The 19,026-nt window shown below is 37.1% G+C and overlaps 2 protein-coding genes across 3 annotated transcripts; both read left to right on the forward strand.

Moving 5' to 3' along the window:
* On the forward strand, positions 243-11,328 carry LOC109231411 (topless-related protein 3-like). Of its 2 annotated transcripts, none has more exons than XM_019397076.1 (25): positions 243-559; positions 1,257-1,436; positions 1,541-1,654; positions 3,098-3,256; positions 3,873-4,047; positions 4,167-4,299; positions 5,044-5,159; positions 5,303-5,438; positions 5,566-5,675; positions 5,946-6,015; positions 6,088-6,161; positions 6,276-6,371; positions 6,450-6,542; positions 7,380-7,507; positions 7,619-7,853; positions 8,018-8,185; positions 8,269-8,355; positions 8,668-8,820; positions 8,898-9,008; positions 9,101-9,280; positions 9,368-9,496; positions 9,583-9,678; positions 10,183-10,365; positions 10,442-10,617; positions 10,831-11,328. In XM_019397076.1, the coding sequence occupies exons 1-25, from the start codon at positions 480-482 to the stop codon at positions 11,045-11,047; spliced, it is 3,399 nt and encodes a 1,132-aa protein (XP_019252621.1). In that variant the 5' UTR covers positions 243-479; the 3' UTR covers positions 11,048-11,328. The 2 variants fall into 2 exon arrangements, with proteins under 2 accessions (XP_019252621.1, XP_019252622.1); XM_019397077.1 differs by having other exon boundaries at positions 8,272-8,355.
* Positions 13,967-17,392, forward strand: LOC109231412 (pre-mRNA-splicing factor 38). The gene is made up of 5 exons (XM_019397078.1): positions 13,967-14,480; positions 14,576-14,666; positions 15,426-15,552; positions 15,639-15,709; positions 16,653-17,392. The coding sequence occupies exons 1-5, from the start codon at positions 14,069-14,071 to the stop codon at positions 17,098-17,100; spliced, it is 1,149 nt and encodes a 382-aa protein (XP_019252623.1). The 5' UTR covers positions 13,967-14,068; the 3' UTR covers positions 17,101-17,392.

The following is a 19,026-nucleotide window of genomic DNA, read 5'->3' on the forward strand; positions in this document are numbered from 1 at the left end:
CACATTCTCCTTATCTATACGCAAACCCAAGTACCACGATAAGTAATACTGCTTATCACAACCACTTATCCACAAAACTGATAAGCAAAATATCTTATTACTGATAGGTCAGTGGAAAAAGATAGGCTACTGATAAACGCATCGAAGATAGCGAGACCAAGTCCTCCCCCACCCCCCAACCTTCATTTCCATCTTCTGTACTCCTCTTTCCCCCACTACAAATAGACCCCCTTCCTCCCCCTTCTCTCTACCCCTCTCTCTCTCTCTCTCTCTCTCTCTCTCTCTCTCTCTCTATAGCCATAGCCATAGTTTCTCTCTCTACATATAATTTCTCTTCTTTTTGGCTTTGAAAATCAAGCAGCGATTTTTTAATTGTTTTTGGTGCGAGAGGAAGAGCTGAAACCCTAGAAATTGTAGCGCGTGTGGATATCTAGGGCTTAGATCTGCGGAGTTGTGGGATCGGAGGTTATTTGATTAAAATGTCTTCACTCAGCAGAGAATTGGTGTTCCTCATACTCCAGTTCCTTGAAGAGGAGAAATTTAAGGAGTCTGTTCACAAGTATGTTCTTTTTTATTTTCAATTTTTTAATTTTTTTGTGTTTCTTTCTCTCTCACACACATCTATGTGTTTTGTTTTGGATTTTATTATCATGTTATCTGTGTGTTTTTACTATTTTTACTTGGTGCTTGAAAGTGAAAACTTTTTTCTCCTTGAAACTGAAAACTAAAGAATTAAGTATGTGTTTAGTTTTTGAGGTTGTTCTGGTAATTTATCTAAAAAAGGAAAAAAGGAAAAGAAAAACCACTTGATGTAGCTAGTTGTACTGTGAGTTTTTGCACGGTCTGTTTTTTTTTCGGTTTGATTTTTCCTCTTCTTTTTTTTCTGTTGGTTTTTGTTTTTTATTTTTGTGAAATTCTTGTGCAGAGTTAATGAGATACATTTAATGTGCGACCGATTTTTAATTTTTCGTTGTTGCTTATTTTATGCTTCTTGGAAATGAAGTTACGAAATGATGAGGTTTAAAGTTCATAAATAGATTTGTGTGCGGCTTGATAACTTTCTAGTACCATTATATCTTTATAAAAAATTAAAACTTTTCTAGCTTCAATTGCATAGAGTGTTTCAATTTCTAGTCTTTTTTGGTTGGTATCGATTTATAAGTGTGTGAAAAGTGAAAACGTTGCCTTTTCTGTTATATGAATTTCTGTGCTTGAAAATGATTAACCTCTCTAAAAAAATGTGATTTTGTTTGCAGGCTAGAGCAAGAATCAGGATTTTTCTTCAATATGAAATACTTTGAGGAGAAAGTACATGCTGGTGAATGGGATGAAGTTGAGAAGTACCTGTCTGGATTTACTAAAGTTGATGACAACAGATACTCAATGAAAATATTTTTTGAGATAAGAAAGCAGAAATATCTTGAAGCTCTTGATCGGTATGTCCCTGTTGTTACTTTACCGTGCCTTTGATACATTTCCGCCAAGTATGGCTCTGATTTGACCTTTTTTTTCTCTTTTGCATGGTGTGCTGTCATCTTAGGCAAGACAAGGCAAAGGCAGTTGAGATTCTTGTGAATGATTTGAAAGTGTTTTCTACATTCAATGAGGACCTTTACAAAGAGATCACTCAGCTCTTGACACTTACCAATTTCAGGTAGCTATTTTCTCATGTTATGTGAAAAGAATATCCATGCATAGCCACGTAGAAAGAAGAAATTGCTTGTGCATTGGTAAAAGGTTTATGATTAGAGAACGAGAGGGAATAAAATTAAAAGGCTTTTGCATTCATAAGAGGCTTGTAATTGCTGCATACTGAGATTCCAAATTCTCATTGGTGGCAGTTCTGAGATTCTGGCAATATTTGAGGACTGGTTACGGTTTAGTTGTTTCTCTTACCGTCTTGGTGGACTTGTAGTAAATACACTTTGTAACTGTTAATTCAGTCCTGTAGAGTGAAAAATTGAAAAAATTAGCCTGTTAGGTGGAAGCTTAGATGTTATTCTCATGTGGTTGAATATATTTCTTTTCTAAAGCCATGGTATGACTGGTAATATCCTCGAAATGGCTCCCTGACCTCTCGAGAAGGACCAATAATCAGGGTCCACTTTCTCTGTCTTGGTTCAATTGCTGGTTTGATCATGTTCCTTGATTGGACTGTCCTCTCTACAGTCAATCTAGACAAGTTAGTCAAATTTTTTGCAGTGTGGAACTTCATATGCTTGAACTTGAACCAGATTTGGAAATTAATTATTCGATTTAATTCGACTGTAGTGAAAACCTAATAACTAAATGCATTTATTAGTATCTCAACTGGGAAAGGTTTCAGAATAAACAATTAAACTTTTTATTGGGAGGAATAGGTAAGACGATAAATTTATGTCAAAACATGGAATTAAATGAAGAGTACGACCTTATGTTCAATCATAAATGCACAAAGGTAGTTCTATGCTCCCTTATTGAATAATAAATCAATTGTAGTTGCAATAAATTTCGCCTCATCATGTAGTACTATGGAGGTAAGGTTGTTATAGATGAGATAGAGGGTAATATTCTTGGTTTCTTATATTGAATGTCTTCTTTTTACTTCTTGGCTTTCCTGATCAGTCCCTCTTATGCAGAAAAATGAAAAGTTTTTGTTCTATGTACCTTTTAAATGTTAATTTACCATAATATTTACAGGGATTCTCTTTTTGGTCACCTTCTTTTCCTGTTGTGTAAGAACAAATAGGAAGTAAATTGTAGACTTAACTTTCGAGATAGAAGGAGGGCAAAATGCCGAGTTTGGTATGTAGATTGTCTGAGATCTAAGGCTTCTAGGATATTGAGTACATGTATATTTATATGAAAACAGTCTCTGAGTGTTTTTCCTATGGCTCAAAGCTGCATATTGAGTTGTTGAGTTGCTGGAATTTCTTTTGAGCCTACAGGTTTTCTGTGAATTAGGATTCGTGCTGAATGCTTGTAGAATGACTATTTCAGTTTGTGTAGTCTTTCTTTCTCAATGCTTGATCTTTATCTTTCCTGAAGTGAGTTTTAGCAATTCGACATAAGTCAAGTAACGACCTTCTGAATAACTTGTTTGATTACTTGATTTCAGAGAGAACGAGCAGCTTTCGAAGTATGGTGACACCAAGACGGCTCGTAGCATAATGTTGATAGAGCTGAAGAAATTGATCGAAGCAAATCCTCTTTTCCGTGAAAAACTCGTCTTTCCGACTTTGAGATCTTCAAGATTGCGTACATTAATCAATCAAAGGTGAAGATTTTTGTTTTGTTTTGTTTTTGCAATGCTAAAACATCAAGAAGGATAATAACAGCTTCTAGATTTGGTGATCATTTTCTTTATCTTCTTTACATCGCCAAAAAAAGAACAAGATACTTTAGTGCTGACTGCTCGATGAACATGCTGGCATTTGTGAACTTTGTATTGGGCTCTATTGGCTTTACAGCTCCTTGCCTCAGCAGATGACTGAATCATGCTAATTTTCTCCATAATCGAGTCAACAAACATGCATAGGGGATGCAATTGGTCTTATGTTTCAGTTGTTTCTCCCTTGTTAACAAGAATATTGTCAATTACCTTTCGTTACTTTTTTGGCTTTCAAGTTCCTTTAGTTCTCAAGTACAATGAGGGCATGTTGGTGCCACTCTATAAGATGATCTTAACGACTTGACTTAGTTCTTATATTGCAAGATAACCTAGATGTGCTGTCTTCTCACATGTATACTTCTCGTGATTAATACCTTTCTTGTCTTTTGTCTAAAGGTCACCTGTAGTATGCTTCTTGGGATTGAATATTTTGGTTTTCATCTTGGCAGTTTCTTGGAGCTGTGTGTTCTGATTTGATCTTTCACTTTGCCATTTTCTGCAGTCTCAACTGGCAGCACCAGCTTTGTAAGAACCCAAGGCCAAACCCTGACATTAAGACACTGTTTACAGATCATACATGCACTCCTCCAAATGGGGCTGTTGCACCTGCACCTGTTAATCTTCCTGTTGCAGCTGTTGCAAAACCTGCTGCTTTTACATCACTAGGGGCACATGGGGTATGATTCTTTGTGGTTACTCTAGTTATGATAATTTTGATTTTAACTTATTCTTCACTTAATGACACCTTTGCTTGTCTCACTCAGTTCAATCATGTACTTTAATTTGTTGCTTCCAGCCCTTTCCACCCGCAGCAGCAGCAGCTGCAAATGCCAATGCTTTAGCAGGTTGGATGGCAAATGCCGCTGCTTCTTCATCTGTCCAAGCAGCTGTTGTGACAGCATCATCCCTTCCTGTTCCACCAAATCAAGGCGAGTTTTAACTAGTGTTCTTTGAACGTCTAGGGGCCTGACTTTCAGTGGATACCTTTGATTATGCTTTAAATATGTTAAAACTTAACAAGAACATGAGTTTTGAGAGGCCAAGAAAAATTACTGTGTAGCTCGATTAGCAAATTTCTCAATATTCTAGAATGCATGTCAATAGTATTCTACAACAACAACAACAACAACTACCTAGTAAAATCCCACAAAGTGGGGTCTGGGGAGGGTAATGTGTACGCAGACCTTACCCCTACCCCGATAGGGCAGAGAAGCTGTTTCCTGTAGACCCTCGGCTCAGAAAGACGGAAAAAGAAAAGACAATTCATTAGAAACGACATGTCAATAGTATTCTAGTCAATAATTAAACATCGATTTCAACATATAAATCGTAATGAAGTTCCAAATAACGGGCTGGAAGAAAGAATAGTAGCTCTTAATTTACCTACTTCATAAAATAAAAAAAAGAATAGTAGCTCTTGTTTGCTTGAGGATGAAAATGCTTCATCAACAATCTGATGCCTCTAAAGTGGTCCACAATTGATGTGTTTGAGAACTGGATTGCTTGCCTTCTAAAGAGTGAACTCAAGATCTTGCAAAATATAACTTTGAATACTTTGGGTTAGTTGGTTTGGACATGAAGCAGTCAAGCAGACAACTGATACTACTATGAGTATTTGGTCTGTCAGAGATGATATTCCACTTCTGCTCACCGTATTTTGTGCTCTTGAACAGTTTCAATCTTGAAGCGTCCCATCACACCTCCAGCTACATTAGGTATGCTTGACTATCAGAATGCTGATCATGAGCAATTAATGAAACGTTTACGACCTGCACCGTCTGTTGAGGAGGTATTGCTGAAGATGGATCTTCCGTTAAATGATATATTTTCTTTTTTGTTTTCCTCCTGCTGAATTCACCCTCAAATTTATTAGTATCATCTTATCAGATCATATCAAATTCATTAAATTTTGTTTTTCTTCTTTCCTTTCAGGTTACATATCCTACAGTTCGTCAGCAAGCTTCTTGGTCCCTCGATGACTTACCAAGGACAGTAGCTTTTACTCTGCAGCAAGGATCCTCAGTCACTAGCATGGACTTTCATCCTTCTCATCACACATTGCTGCTCGGTATATAAATGTTTAAGATCTTCTGTCCGTGTATTCCTTTTGTTTCTGTGTCCGTGTGAATAGCAGCGATAAAACTCAATGCTGTTAAGATATCTTCTTCTTCTAACTTCTGGTTTGCGATGAACAGTTGGATCCAGCAATGGTGAAATAACGCTTTGGGAAGTCGCAATGCGAGAGAAGTTGGTTTCAAAAGCATTTAAAATATGGGATATTCAAGCTTGTACTCTGACATTTCAGGTTAATCGATACAACATTCTTCAAAACTTGATTCTCTGGAAGTGAAAAAAACATACAAGCTTTGGCTTTTAGTTTTTTCTTCAATATGGTTTCTCTTTTATGTGGCATATGGTTGAAAATTCAAATTAACTCTCAGTTCTTCTATAAGTTGAGAGACTAGTCTCTTCACAAATATGTAGTGCTGTGGTTGAGCCTTTGGTTTGATGTCTTTAAGATTTCTCGAATGGTTATATACTTTTTTTCGTTCCTGACAACTGAGAGTTTTCACAGGCTTCTGCTGCCAAAGATGCACCATTTTCTGTAAGCCGTGTTGCGTGGAGTCCAGATGGGACCTTTGTTGGTGTGTGCTCTTCTTTATTTTTGTTTTTGTAGATGTTCTTGTGGATGTTTATAACTCTACTTTGTATTGCAGGAGTTGCATTCTCTAAGCATTTGGTCCATCTGTATGCCACTATTGGAAGAAGCGATTTACGCCAGCATTTGGAGGTAGATTTTTCTGTTGTTTTTTCCACCCTCTTCTTTGAATAAGTGGAAACATATGCTCTGGCAAACTTAAAAGCTAACACTCATAACTTCTTGCCTGCACCCTTGTGATTCAAGATGGATGCACATGCTGGGAGTGTCAATGACTTAGCATTCGCTTATCCAAACAAGCAGTTATGTGTAGTAACATGTGGAGATGATAAGTTGATAAAGGTAACATCAGAAGCTTCATTATTACAGTTGGAATTCCAAACTCGTTTAGGAAAATGCTGAATGGAAATTTTGAAACAGGTGTGGGATATAACAGGAAGAAAGCTGTTTAATTTTGAAGGACATGAAGCTCCTGTATACTCCATATGCCCTCATCAGAAGGAGAACATTCAGGTATTTTCAGATATGGAAAAACTTTGCATTGATTGCTTGTCATTGCTTCAGGATTGAATAACATTTCACTAATCCACTCCCTGGTATTTGAAAAATTTAACAAAATTAGGTGCAGCGTTCTGCTTAAAATAGGGTAAAAATTTAACTGCTTACTGTTGCTACTGCTAGGTAACATTCATTGGCATTCTTCTTACCTTTTATAGAGTCATCACAAATGGTTGTCACATTGAAGGAAGCGATTCTGTTTAATTACTCAGTTGTCACCATCATACAACCTTTTTATTTTATTCTAGATTCAATGTGCTAGGAAAGAGAATAAACCTTATAGTTATTGGTGGAAACCGAAAAAAACTTAATAGGGTTTTGGTTGATCACTTTGTAAAATTTCCATGCAAGTCCAGGGAGGATACAATCATCTTTCTGTAAGCCCATACCACTCATCTGAATCTGCATCAATCCGTCCATTGATGGGCTTCTATGCACAAATGGAATGCAGAATTAGTCAAATGTAAATTATTTTAGCGCTGATGGTCCACTATACCACCTGAGAAATTATTGCCTATCTCAATCTTTCTATATGAGGTATGGGTGCACTTGCTGTACCTGGGTGCATTTGGAGATACTGTGATATGATTTAAGCAGTAGTTGCTTATGATTCTGAAAATATAGATAACATATTAGCATTTATTTTTATGTTTAGACGGGAATTCTTTATACTAAATCAACTTTATTTGAAAAGTACGTTAAGGCCTTATTGCTGTATTTCCAGGTGTTTACTTGCTTACTAGTGGTGTTTGCATCCCTCAAATAACGTCCCTTTTTTATTTCTATATGCAGTTCATTTTTTCTACTGCTATAGATGGGAAAATAAAAGCTTGGCTGTATGACAATATGGGATCTCGAGTTGATTATGATGCTCCTGGTCATTGGTGTACCACCATGCTTTATAGTGCTGATGGTAGTAGGTAGGGTTGCAGGAGAAACCATTATTTACTGTATGTTGTTGGTCTTTATGAGTATTCCCTGCCTCCAGTGACTTTTATTAACTGTCTGATGTTGATTTTTCATGCTTATAGATTGTTCTCGTGTGGAACTGGTAAAGAAGGTGATTCTTTTCTTGTGGAATGGAATGAAAGTGAAGGAGCCATAAAGAGGACTTATACTGGGTTTAGAAAGAAATCAGCTGGTGTTGTGCAGTTTGACACTACACAGAATCATTTCTTGGCTGTGGGTGAAGATAGCCAGATAAAATTTTGGGACATGGACAGCATTAACATTCTTACAACTATAGATGCAGATGGTGGTCTCCCGGTTAGTGCTTATGCCAGTTCTATAGTTTCATTTGAGCAACCATCTCCTAGATACACCACAAAAAGAAAAACAAAATGAAAATGAAAGCTACAAAGCAAATTGGAACTTTTCCTTGAATATTTAGAATAGTTTGAAGATGGCTGTAAGTTTGGTGGTTGTTGCAGAGTCTTCCGCGCTTGAGATTCAACAAGGAGGGAAATCTTCTTGCTGTTACTACTGCTGACAATGGGATTAAGATACTGGGAAATGCTGCTGGTATGAGATCCTTAAGGACAGTTGAAGCCCCACCTTTTGAAGCACTAAGATCACCCATTGAAGCAGCTGCTATTAAGGTATTGATGGTTGATTGCTTCTTCCGTTTAGTCTGTGCATAGTTGTTATGTTAGAAGTAAAAGATCTTCTTGTCTTTTTTTAGCAGGCTTCTGGCTCTTCTGTTCCAAATGTTACTCCTGTCAATTGTAAAGTGGAAAGAAGCTCTCCTGTCAGGCCTTCTCCCATCCTTGTATGTGCTATTTCAATTTTTTTCTTTCTCAGTATAGTCTTTCTAGTCTGCATGAATGATGGTAGTCCTACAATCTGTTACTAAGAGCATATTTTGGCTTCAAACATTGTGTGTATGAATTATGGTAAGAGGTGGCCTATAATTCTAGTCTTCTGTGCAAGTAGTCTAATTTGTTCTTTAACTTGCATGCGCTGTACTGTAACTTGAAGAACCTTGTTATTCTGTATTCTTGAACTGCTGAATTTGCTATAGTATTACAAATTAGTGAATTTATCCTCGGATAAATTTTTATTCTGCCGACTTTCTTTGCAGAATGGAGTTGATTCTGTGCCCAGAAGCATGGAGAAACCAAGAATATTGGAGGATGTTTCAGATAAGGCCAAACCTTGGCAGTTGACTGAAATTTTAGATCAAGCTCAATGCAGGATGGTTACCATGCCTGAGAGCTCAGATTCAAGTAACAAGGTGCGTTATCTCATTTGTGTGCACTTCTTCTGTAATGTGATTCAACATGTAATCCTTCAACTGGCACTTGTATTTAGGTTGCACGGCTTCTTTATACAAATTCTGGTGTTGGTGTCCTGGCACTTGCTTCAAATGGTACTCAAAAGCTGTGGAAGTGGGCCCGCAATGAACAAAATCCAAGTGGCAAGGTAATAAAGATTAACTGACAGCTGTCTTAGCTACATATTTATTTTCAAAATGTTATGCAAACGAATTTCTGAAATGCCTTGGGGTCTTAAAGGCCACTGCTAATGTTGTTCCACAACATTGGCAACCGAACAGTGGTCTTCTTATGGCTAATGATGTCTCAGGTGTCAATTTGGAAGAGGCTGTTCCTTGCATAGCCCTTTCAAAGAATGACTCTTATGTAATGTCAGCTGCTGGTGGAAAAGTTTCATTATTCAATATGATGACATTCAAGGTATGTGTATAGAAGAGGGTCCTGTTCTTGTAACATACCATTTGAGTGGTTTGTTATATGAATTATGATAATAACTGAGATATATAGGTAATGACAACGTTCATGCCACCTCCGCCGGCTTCAACTTTCTTAGCGTTCCATCCTCAAGATAACAACATTATAGCCATTGGCATGGAGGATTCAACAATCCACATTTATAACGTTAGGGTCGACGAGGTAATTCGTACAACCACTTCAATATTCAATGACATCTGTGAGTTGGTTAAATGACCCATTTTTATGTTACTGCATTTAATCCATAGGTAAAATCTAAGTTGAAGGGCCATCAGAAGCGCATAACTGGTCTTGCATTCTCCACCAACCTCAACATATTGGTTTCGTCAGGTGCTGATGCTCAGGTAAGTCGGTCTTCTGTCTTTTTTCTATTTCTTCCTATGCCTTGTGTTATTTTCTTTGAACCATTAAAGGATAGAGGAACAAGTACAGAACCTACATTTTATTCAATTGGCTTTCTCTTAGAGCCAGCCGCAGCCTTCAGTTTCTTTACTTTCTTCTTTTGGGGTGGGGTGGGGGGGGGGGGGGATCTATTGCTTGTTTACTTTCACCAAAAATATCTGAGTTGAACTCTATCGATACATCAGGCATAGCAATGTTGATTCAAATGTGATTGTGAACATGATGATAAGTTGCCCCCCTCCCCTTTTGAAGCTTGATAATGAACATATTAATGGCTTGAAGCTTGGAGTTGAATACAACTGCCAATCATGTCTCTGTATTTTGTTTTCATGTATTGCTGTATGTGCATATCTAGTAGTGCTTTGACATGCTATATATATATATATATATATATATATATATATATCTTATTTCTTATGTACTAACATGGAATCCAATCACTGCAGCTCTGTTTATGGAGCATTGATACATGGGACAAGAGAAAATCAGTTCCCATTCAGCTGCCTGCTGGTAAAGCACCTAGCGGTGACACTCGAGTACAATTTCACTCGGACCAAGTCCGTTTGCTAGTATCTCATGAAACACAGTTAGCAATTTATGATGCATCAAAAATGGAAAGAATTCGCCAGGTAAAACAAATGCCTAAATATTTCAAATTATAGACACGTGACTGTTTTGTTTTCTTATTGATTCTGTTTCTCGCAGTGGGTCCCTCAAGATGCACTTTCTGCACCAATAACCTACGCGGCTTACTCCTGTAACAGTCAATTAGTTTATGCTTCCTTTTCTGATGGCAATGTTGGTGTATTTGATGCTGATACACTAAGACTCAGATGTCGTGTTGCTCCCTCAGCATATTTGCCCCAGGCAGTGTTGACTGGGTAAGAACAGATTAGCAGTTATTGAATCTTTCTTATGTTATCCACTTACTGCAAATCCAAATATTTTGGTCATTCATCTAACATGTTAAAATGTGTTATTCGTTCATTTCGTAAGATGTTGATTCATGTACTAGTTTGTTAGTTTCGTTTCATTAGTTGTGATGTTTTTGGTACTAAAAGAATCCTGACTAACGCACCTGTTGTATGTCACAGAAGTCAAGCTGTCTATCCATTAGTAGTTGCAGCACATCCACAGGAGCCTAGCCAATTTGCAGTTGGGTTGTCAGATGGAACTGTTAAAGTGATTGAACCCCTGGAATCCGAAGGGAAGTGGGGATTAAGTCCGCCTGTTGATAACGGGATACTGAATGGCAGGACGGCCTCTTCTTCGACCACTAGCAACCATGTAGCCGACCAAGTTCAAAGATGAAACATACTGTATTTTGCCAGTGACATTCTTTTTGTGTGTCTTATCCTTATAGGTTTTTGTTCATTATCTCTGGTATTCCTTGTCAAAGTACATTATGATGGCAGACCTCTTTAGAGAGATCCTCAAAGTTTATGTGTTTTTTATTTATATCATTTTTTTCTCGATAGCTAAAATATTAGGGGATGTTCTTCTTTCAGCCATTTGATTTTGGTTGAAGGTGTTGAATGTCACAGGAAATAGCTCAGTTTAAAGGAGTTAATGAATGTTCTCTCCTTCTCTCCCGCTGTAGCTCCTTGGTTACTTTTCTTTTAATGTTGGTGATAATCGAGTGATTTTATTTTATGTCTCACACAACTTACATTAGTTGTGTGAGGCCTCTTTTGGTCCACAAAATTCTGGGACCCACACAGTTGTGAGACAAAAAAGAGGCCTCACACAACTAGTGTCAGTGTGTGAGACACAAAATAAAAATTTTCGTGATAATCCTTCTCCAATATATTGTAGATTTCGAGATTTAAATTATATTTCTATTAGTGCTTGTAAGAAGCTTACTTGTATCGGCCATCTGAGTGGTAGATGTAATGGTAATTCTACGGTAAAGATTTACCAGTTAACATCAAATCATATTAATTTATTATGGTGACGTCATAATTAAGGTAAGAATATATATCAATTCACTATGATAATACAATGATTAGAGTGGTATGTGAAGACATAATTGATTGAAAATATTGCTGAATCTATCTGCCCGGATGTTTTTATAATTGCTGTGTTGCTTACTGCAATCTTTTGTTGGTTTGTCGAACTTGCGATCCGCTCGTTAAGTTTGGTAAGTCTCGTTTGAAAAGTTTCAGGTGAAGCTTAAGAGAAGCTATTCCATATCTCGTCAAATAAGAGTGTGAAATCTTCCTGCTTTTTACATAGTCTTCTTCCTCTTCTTCTTTGAAGATGAGCAAGCCGATTGAGCAGCTCTTCGAGGCTGGGTCAAAGATGGGCCAAATTGGATCATAATGTTTAGTTTCCTTGTTTATTTCTTATTATGATTTTTTAAGATAGAATTATGTATTAATCACTTGGCACAGCAGCCCAACTAAAACGGCCTAGGTTTGAAACCTTTACCCGGTTAGGCCCAGGTTGTATATAATTTGAAAGAAACTTTTCAGTCTTTAGCCCATTATTAAAGATATACTTCTAGGGTTTTTTTTCATTTCTTCTTTCTTCTTTCACAGCATACTCAATCTCTCTTCACTCGCCTCTCTTTTCGTTCTCCCTAAAAATAACAGAATTTTTTTGTACACACTCGTGATAATCCTCGCATTCTATGTCAATTAGATTTTGATTTTTAAGTTAATTGACAAAAAGAGGTTAAGGAAGTCCAAAAACTATCAGATCTGGCCTAAGACTATCAGATCTTGCCTAAAAGAGCATCTCCGGCGACCTCGTCTCATATTTTCTTATTTCTCTTAGTTTTTGTTTCATCCTTTACTACTGGCGAAGTCCAGATTTGAATGCCAAAGCCTCGCCGGAAAAATTCAACACCAGCAACCACCGAAAATTGTAATGTGGTGATGGACAGAAGGTGTTTTCTGGTGTAAATTTGTATAGGTAGTGTTTATACACACTTATACAATATTGTATAAATATGTATAAGTGTGTATATATGCGTACCATGTTGTATAAATTAGATATATTTTTAATGTATAAGTATGTATATACATTGTACGTGTACAATAGGCATCCATGGATGTTCGACACTTTCTTCTTTTCTTCTTCTTTGTCTTATTTTTCTGATATACATTATTAGAGATTGTATATACAAGTTTATACAAAGTTATACATCACTATACATGAAATTCACATGTGTAGTTAAATCTAAAATTAAAATTTTATATGTTCAATCTATGTATAAATATACTTTTCTTGTTGATATTTGCAAAATCATGAACGTGCAATAATTTTTTCAATTTTTATTTTTTATTTATACTATTTGGAACTTGGAAAAGAAGAAAATTTAAGGTTTTCAAGTTGCATTATATGTGAATTTGAATTTTTTGTAGCTGGAATAGGAATATATATACAAACTTGGGGAAGAAAAAAAACAAATCACAGAATTTTCGTGCTTGAAGATCTGCAGAATAAAAAAAATACTTATTTTTCAAACTTTGGCCTATTGTTAATGGGCTACAGATTTGCAAAGTTGTAACTGGATTATTCTGCTGCAATGTATATAGGTGGACTGTATTTTTGTGTAATTCTCTCATTTTTTAATTACAAATAAAATTAATAAGTAATTTCCTTATTATGACTATATCTAACATATTAAATCAAAGAAAAATAGTGGGTTAATTTGAGCTCCATATTTATCCAAATCAGCTCAATTTTTAGTTGGTCTGACTTGTGACCTAAATTGATCTATCATATATTTTCATGAGTTAATTTTGCTATCCTAATATGCATTAGGTAAGCGTAAATTCATTTTTGTGTTAGGAGGCTCAAATATACTCCCACTTTTACAAACTAAAGAACCTATATCTTATATATAAAGGGCCATTTTTGGTATACCTCCAAAGATTAAGAGATCATTTGACAACATTAATAATGAACGATTTTCAGTCTAGTATGAAATTTTGCGTGGAAGGACTATTTGTGAGAATTATGGATTCATAAAACATCATTTGAGATACATAATCATACCACTATCTCAATATTTGACAATTATTTCACTTGAAACTCAAAACTTCACCACCAAACACTATACAAATAATGACTTCAATTTTAAAAATATTGAAATAGTTATTTCATGATTAAAGAGTATTTTATTTTGTAAATTTGAAGGACTACTTACCATATGTAAATATACAGGATTACTTTGTTTTCTCTATATAGCCGACCGCCTCAAAGGCCCAAGAAGCCACATTATTACATTATATATACTCCTTTGCCTTTCGATTTCTTCTTTCCCATATTTGGGGCTTTCTCCCAAAAACCTCTCCACTCGGATCCGATTAGGGTTTGACAGTTATGGCGAATCGCACCGATCCATTGGCAAAGAGCATTAGGGGAACGAACCCACAGAATCTGGTGGAGAAAATTCTCAGGTCCAAAATATACCAAAACACCTACTGGAAAGAACAATGTTTCGGGTTGACAGCAGAAACCCTAGTCGACAAAGCCATGGAACTCGACCACCTCGGTGGTACATTCGGCGGCAATCGAAAACCCACACCCTTTATATGCCTTGTCATGAAGATGCTCCAAATCCAGCCTGAAAAAGACATAGTTGTGGAGTTCATAAAAAACGAAGATTACAAGTATGTTCGTGCTCTTGGGGCTTTTTATTTGCGGATTACAGGTACAGATATCGATATTTATCGATACCTTGAGCCTCTCTACAATGATTATCGGAAGCTCAGACGTAAATTAGCTGATGGGCGTAAGTTTTTCTTGCCTTTTTTTTTGGTTTTGTTGGGTGATTCAAATAAAACTATGATGATTTGAGTCCTAATTTTTTTTTTTGGGTTGTGGCAGAGTATGCACTGACACACGTGGATGAGTATATTGACGAGCTTCTGACGACAGATTACTCTTGTGATATTGCTTTGCCTCGCATCAAGAAAAGGTTTGTAAAAAAAGTGGACTAATTTACTTTACTCTTTGTTCACCTAAATGGACGACCATAAAATTATGCACAACATGATTAATTTATTGAATATCCAATTAGCTTGGGTTGATTAGAAAAAAATAAAGACTCTACTTTGTAAATAAGTATGTAATTTTGGCTGGTTTAATTAGCCCCTACTCAAGTTTGCGTAGTGATGGATTACGTTGCTCCAAACAAGACTTGTGCTTCTAGGAGGGAGGCTGGTTGTTATGTTTTTGTTTGTTTATATTTTGTAATGGATGTTGTGCTGTCCTTTTCGCCATTTCTGCTTCCTGATGACATTAGCAGTGATGGGGAAAAAGACTTATGCCATTGAAGCCTATACGTTGCAAGAATTTTGCTCAGTTCATTTAACACAATTACTAGGAGATCTAAGCCAGCTTGTATCAGTTAAGTTGAAAGTTCAATTTGCTTAAGATGAAATCACAGAGGAAAATTATAATGAGCCCAAAACACACGTCTAGATCACAAAAATATCAATTGGAAAGAGAAAACTTCCTTGATTGTCCAATATTAAAAAACTCTGTAATTGTCTATTTTGTCAGGTGTTTCTCCTGCTATTTTTTTTTTGTAGTGTTCGTGATGCTAAGATCTCTCTCTTTGCTGTTAATGCCTCCAAATTATTTTACAGTGCATGTACTTCTAGTTCTTTATTTTTTTCTCTACTCTTTATGTGTGTGTTCTCTTAGTTTCTCATGTATCATGTGTTGCCACCAGATCGCAATTGGAGCATAATGGACAACTGGAACCTCGAAGGAGTGCGTTGGAAGATGACTTTGAAGAGGAAGAGGAAAAGGATGAAGATGAACCACTTGCCACTGGATTAGACGATGAGCATGAAAAGGTTAATTTTACGTGCTTAGTTTTACATGGACATCGTTGTTTTAAGGTTCGATCCAGTATTCTGATTATTGATATTGAATAATGCAGGATTACTATCGTGGGGGAAGTCCAACTAGGGATAGAGATCGGGATAGAAGACGAGATAGTCACAAATACAGGTAGAGCTCAATCATCTGTTGATCTTTTTTCGTTACTGTAAAATCCTTTTGGTTTTTTTTGGTATGGTTATCTATTTCGTTTATGTACTGTAAAATCCTTTTGGTTTTTTTTGGTATGGTTATCTATTTCGTTTATGTACTGTAAAATCCTTTTGGTTTTTTTTGGTATGGTTATCTATTTCGTTTATGTATGCATTGAGGCCTGGACTCTTCATTTGCCTCGACTGACTTGTGTAAAGTGGAGCACATGGATATGGGTCCTACAACTGCAAATAACTCCTATTAGATGTGGACTGTGACTGTTTCAAGTTGATACCATTACCCGGTGTTCATTTCAGAGCGTGTGCATCATTATATATGATTTTAATGGTTTTGAAATCATTCAGAAAAACTGTAGCTTGTCAAGCTCCTGTTTTTGTAGGAGTCTGGTTGGGGGCTATCTGTCAGGGTTGAAGGTGGTGACCCTGACATAAACATGGTTAAGTGAAATTTTGTTCACTATTTCATAGTATGTTGATTGCTGTTTGATTGGAAGCTGATTGTTGAAGTACCCAGAGATACTCGGGAACTATTACTCAAAGCACATACTTCACATGTTACAACCATTATGGCATTTTAGGCCTTTTGGTGATCAGCACAGCTTCCTATATAAAAAAATATTGTGATCTTGCCAGGTTTCTCTGCACTGACAGTGTGCAGTTGAGAAGTATGATAGATCATACATTTCCGCTGTCCAATTGTTTCAATTGGTAATAGTGTAATTAGTTTGGCTACACTTTGTGATTTTAGATTTCTGCAGTGGTAGTGTTATCATATTACTTCTCAGTGACCAAACCGTGATTAGAACATTAGCTTTACGATACGAGCCGCTATGCCTTTTCCCTTGTTGGGCTTGGTTTCTTTTTGTTTTCTGATTTGAGCTTCTATGCCTCTTTTTTTCCAGGGATCGTGACTATGATAGAGATCGAGATTATGATAGAGACTATGACAGAGATCGTGATTATGACAGGGAACGTGGCAGACGTGACAGGGATAGAGACAGGGACCGGGACCGTCATCGCCTCAGAGACGATAAGGACTATGGCCGAGAGAGGGATCGAGAAAGGGACAGGGATGCCAGAGAGCGTGATAGACGTGACCGTGAGCGTGGTCGACACAGGAGTTATTCTAGGAGCAGAAGTAGAAGCAGAGACCGTAAAGACCGTGATGATGATCGTCGTAAAAGGCATGCTCGCAGCAGTGCTAGTCCTGCTCGGGATGAACCCAAGAAGAAGAAGGAAAAGAAGGAGAAGAAAGAAAAGAAAGATGATGGAACAGATCATCCAGATCCAGAGATAGCAGAAGCCAACAGGCTTAGGGCATCGCTTGGGTTAAAGCCTTTGAAGCTATGACCATGTACATCTGCGGTTGTAGTTCTCAATATGTTTTGCTGATGTGTGGTCTTTTGGCCTTGTAGCACCTTTACTTTATTTCTTTTGCTCCTTTTTGGTCCTTTTTGGTGGTACTAATCTACTATTGGAAGCTGCAGGCTTTGTCCCGTAGTTCCTCTAGTATTAATTAGCTGATGCGACAAAGTCCCAACAAATTAATATCATTTGAGCTCTGTTGATGATCTGAGAACTGCATATTTATGATGAAAACTTGAGGAAGATTTGAATGGTCGTGCTTGCCCAGGTCCAAGGATATGCTGATTTATGGTTAACTCCTACAGTCTCAAAAAGCATATGTACGGGAGTATATCAAAGAAGCAGGTACAATTACAATAAGGTCTTAACTTCACAAATGTACAGTGGACAAAGTTGCTGTTCAGCTGAAATTCTTACTGATAGATGAAGAGTTTACCCTACCTAAAAATCTAAAATGTGCAGAAATGAGCATCACACATTCAACTTTAAAATGCTTATAACTCTTGATATGGAAGAACTTCTGGTAGTAGAATGCCATTCTGATCGTAATGAAGGCTGCCGGATGCACTGAGCGGTCGACATTTGTCTCCCATGAGTATCCTTTTCTTGCATAATTCCAGTTCAACTTTCTCTTGTTCGTCCCCATCTTCATGTTTGCATTTTCTCCCCTGTTTCATCATTCTTTTGTGTATGGATTTCATGCTTCTAATGATGCAGTAACCAGTAGGCCTCTGGATTGATGCCCAGCTAATGGTTTTCGACATTTTCCCTGTCTCGGCATTTTTAACAGCACCACAGTCAGCACCTTCAAAGTCTGTTCCAGTATCTGCTTTGTTGGTCTTCCAATTGTTGAAGCGAAATCTAACCCTCGTCCTGAACCTGAACTTGGTCCCTGAAAGATTTGGGAACAAAATCCGTGGTTGCTTTCTTGTGCCAGTTGACGTTTCTGATGTTGCTTCATCTTTCTTCTTCCTTTGCTTTCCCTTTGTACCTATGATTCTCATTATCTTCTTGAATGAACCTGACCTGCTCAATGTTAACCCCTCTATTGAATCTTCCAACAAAGTCCTAAACTTGTTGCCTTTTTTCCTGGAGGCAATCAGCGCATCTCGTTCTTCTGTGCAGTCATCCAAAGCGTCAGCATTATCATTTCTGTCATTTTTAGAGCTTTGAAATGGTTTCTTGTTGCGAGAACCATTACTGAAAAAGGAACCAATTTCCTTTGGCAGAAGTTGTGCAGGTTTGGCCCATTTGATCATCTTGTTTTTTCCCTTGGGGCCACCCTTTTCAGTCTTTTGCATGGGGTTCTTGACATCAAGCAACTTGGGGAATCTCTCATTCACTTTTTGTTGCAGGGACATGGCAAAGCCATTGATTTGTGAATACCTTAGGAGAGAGCTGGGATTTTTCCATGTTCGAATACTATGAAAACTTCCCTTCTCCATCTTCATTTTCTTTGAAGAAGTTGGTTTTGCTCTTGCCAAACACAATGGTTCAATATTTACAAGAGTTGGGTTGTTTCTTCCCTTAACTTTCCTTTTCATTATTATATTGTTGCTCCTACCTTCTTTTTTACAGAAGACGTGGGTGATGGGGTTAGGGGAGTGTCCTATTCATATGCTATCACGGATTTTGTTACTTTTTTCACAATGATGCCCTCAATGCTCCTTCCGAGATTAAGGTTATATTAGTAAAATTACACTATGTAAAAAGGGATTAAATGATGAAGTTAGTTACATATTTTCTCATCAAACTCATCTAAACGTGGAGTGCTTGCTTATCTCACAACATGGGAATAACCTCTACTCCCATTTTCTTCCCTAACGGCCGACTCGCTCTTTCTCTCTTCAAGGGGTAGCTACGCAAATAGCATTTGATTTCACACTATTAGCCAAAAAAAAAAAAAAATTC

Source organism: Nicotiana attenuata, chromosome 8, assembly GCF_001879085.1.
Source record: "Nicotiana attenuata strain UT chromosome 8, NIATTr2, whole genome shotgun sequence".
Lineage (NCBI taxonomy): Eukaryota > Viridiplantae > Streptophyta > Magnoliopsida > Solanales > Solanaceae > Nicotiana > Nicotiana attenuata.

Bases quoted from the DNA above. Each gene is read 5' to 3' on its own strand.
- LOC109231411 (XM_019397076.1), top strand. From the start codon at position 480: ATGTCTTCACTCAGCAGAGAATTGGTGTTCCTCATACTCCAGTTCCTT. The intron at 5,439-5,565 runs GTATATAAATGT...TGCGATGAACAG, and splicing joins TCATCACACATTGCTGCTCG to TTGGATCCAGCAATGGTGAA. The intron at 10,618-10,830 runs GTAAGAACAGAT...TGTATGTCACAG, and splicing joins CCCCAGGCAGTGTTGACTGG to AAGTCAAGCTGTCTATCCAT.
- LOC109231412 (XM_019397078.1), top strand. From the start codon at position 14,069: ATGGCGAATCGCACCGATCCATTGGCAAAGAGCATTAGGGGAACGAAC. The intron at 14,481-14,575 runs GTAAGTTTTTCT...GGGTTGTGGCAG, and splicing joins ACGTAAATTAGCTGATGGGC to AGTATGCACTGACACACGTG. The intron at 15,553-15,638 runs GTTAATTTTACG...TGAATAATGCAG, and splicing joins TAGACGATGAGCATGAAAAG to GATTACTATCGTGGGGGAAG.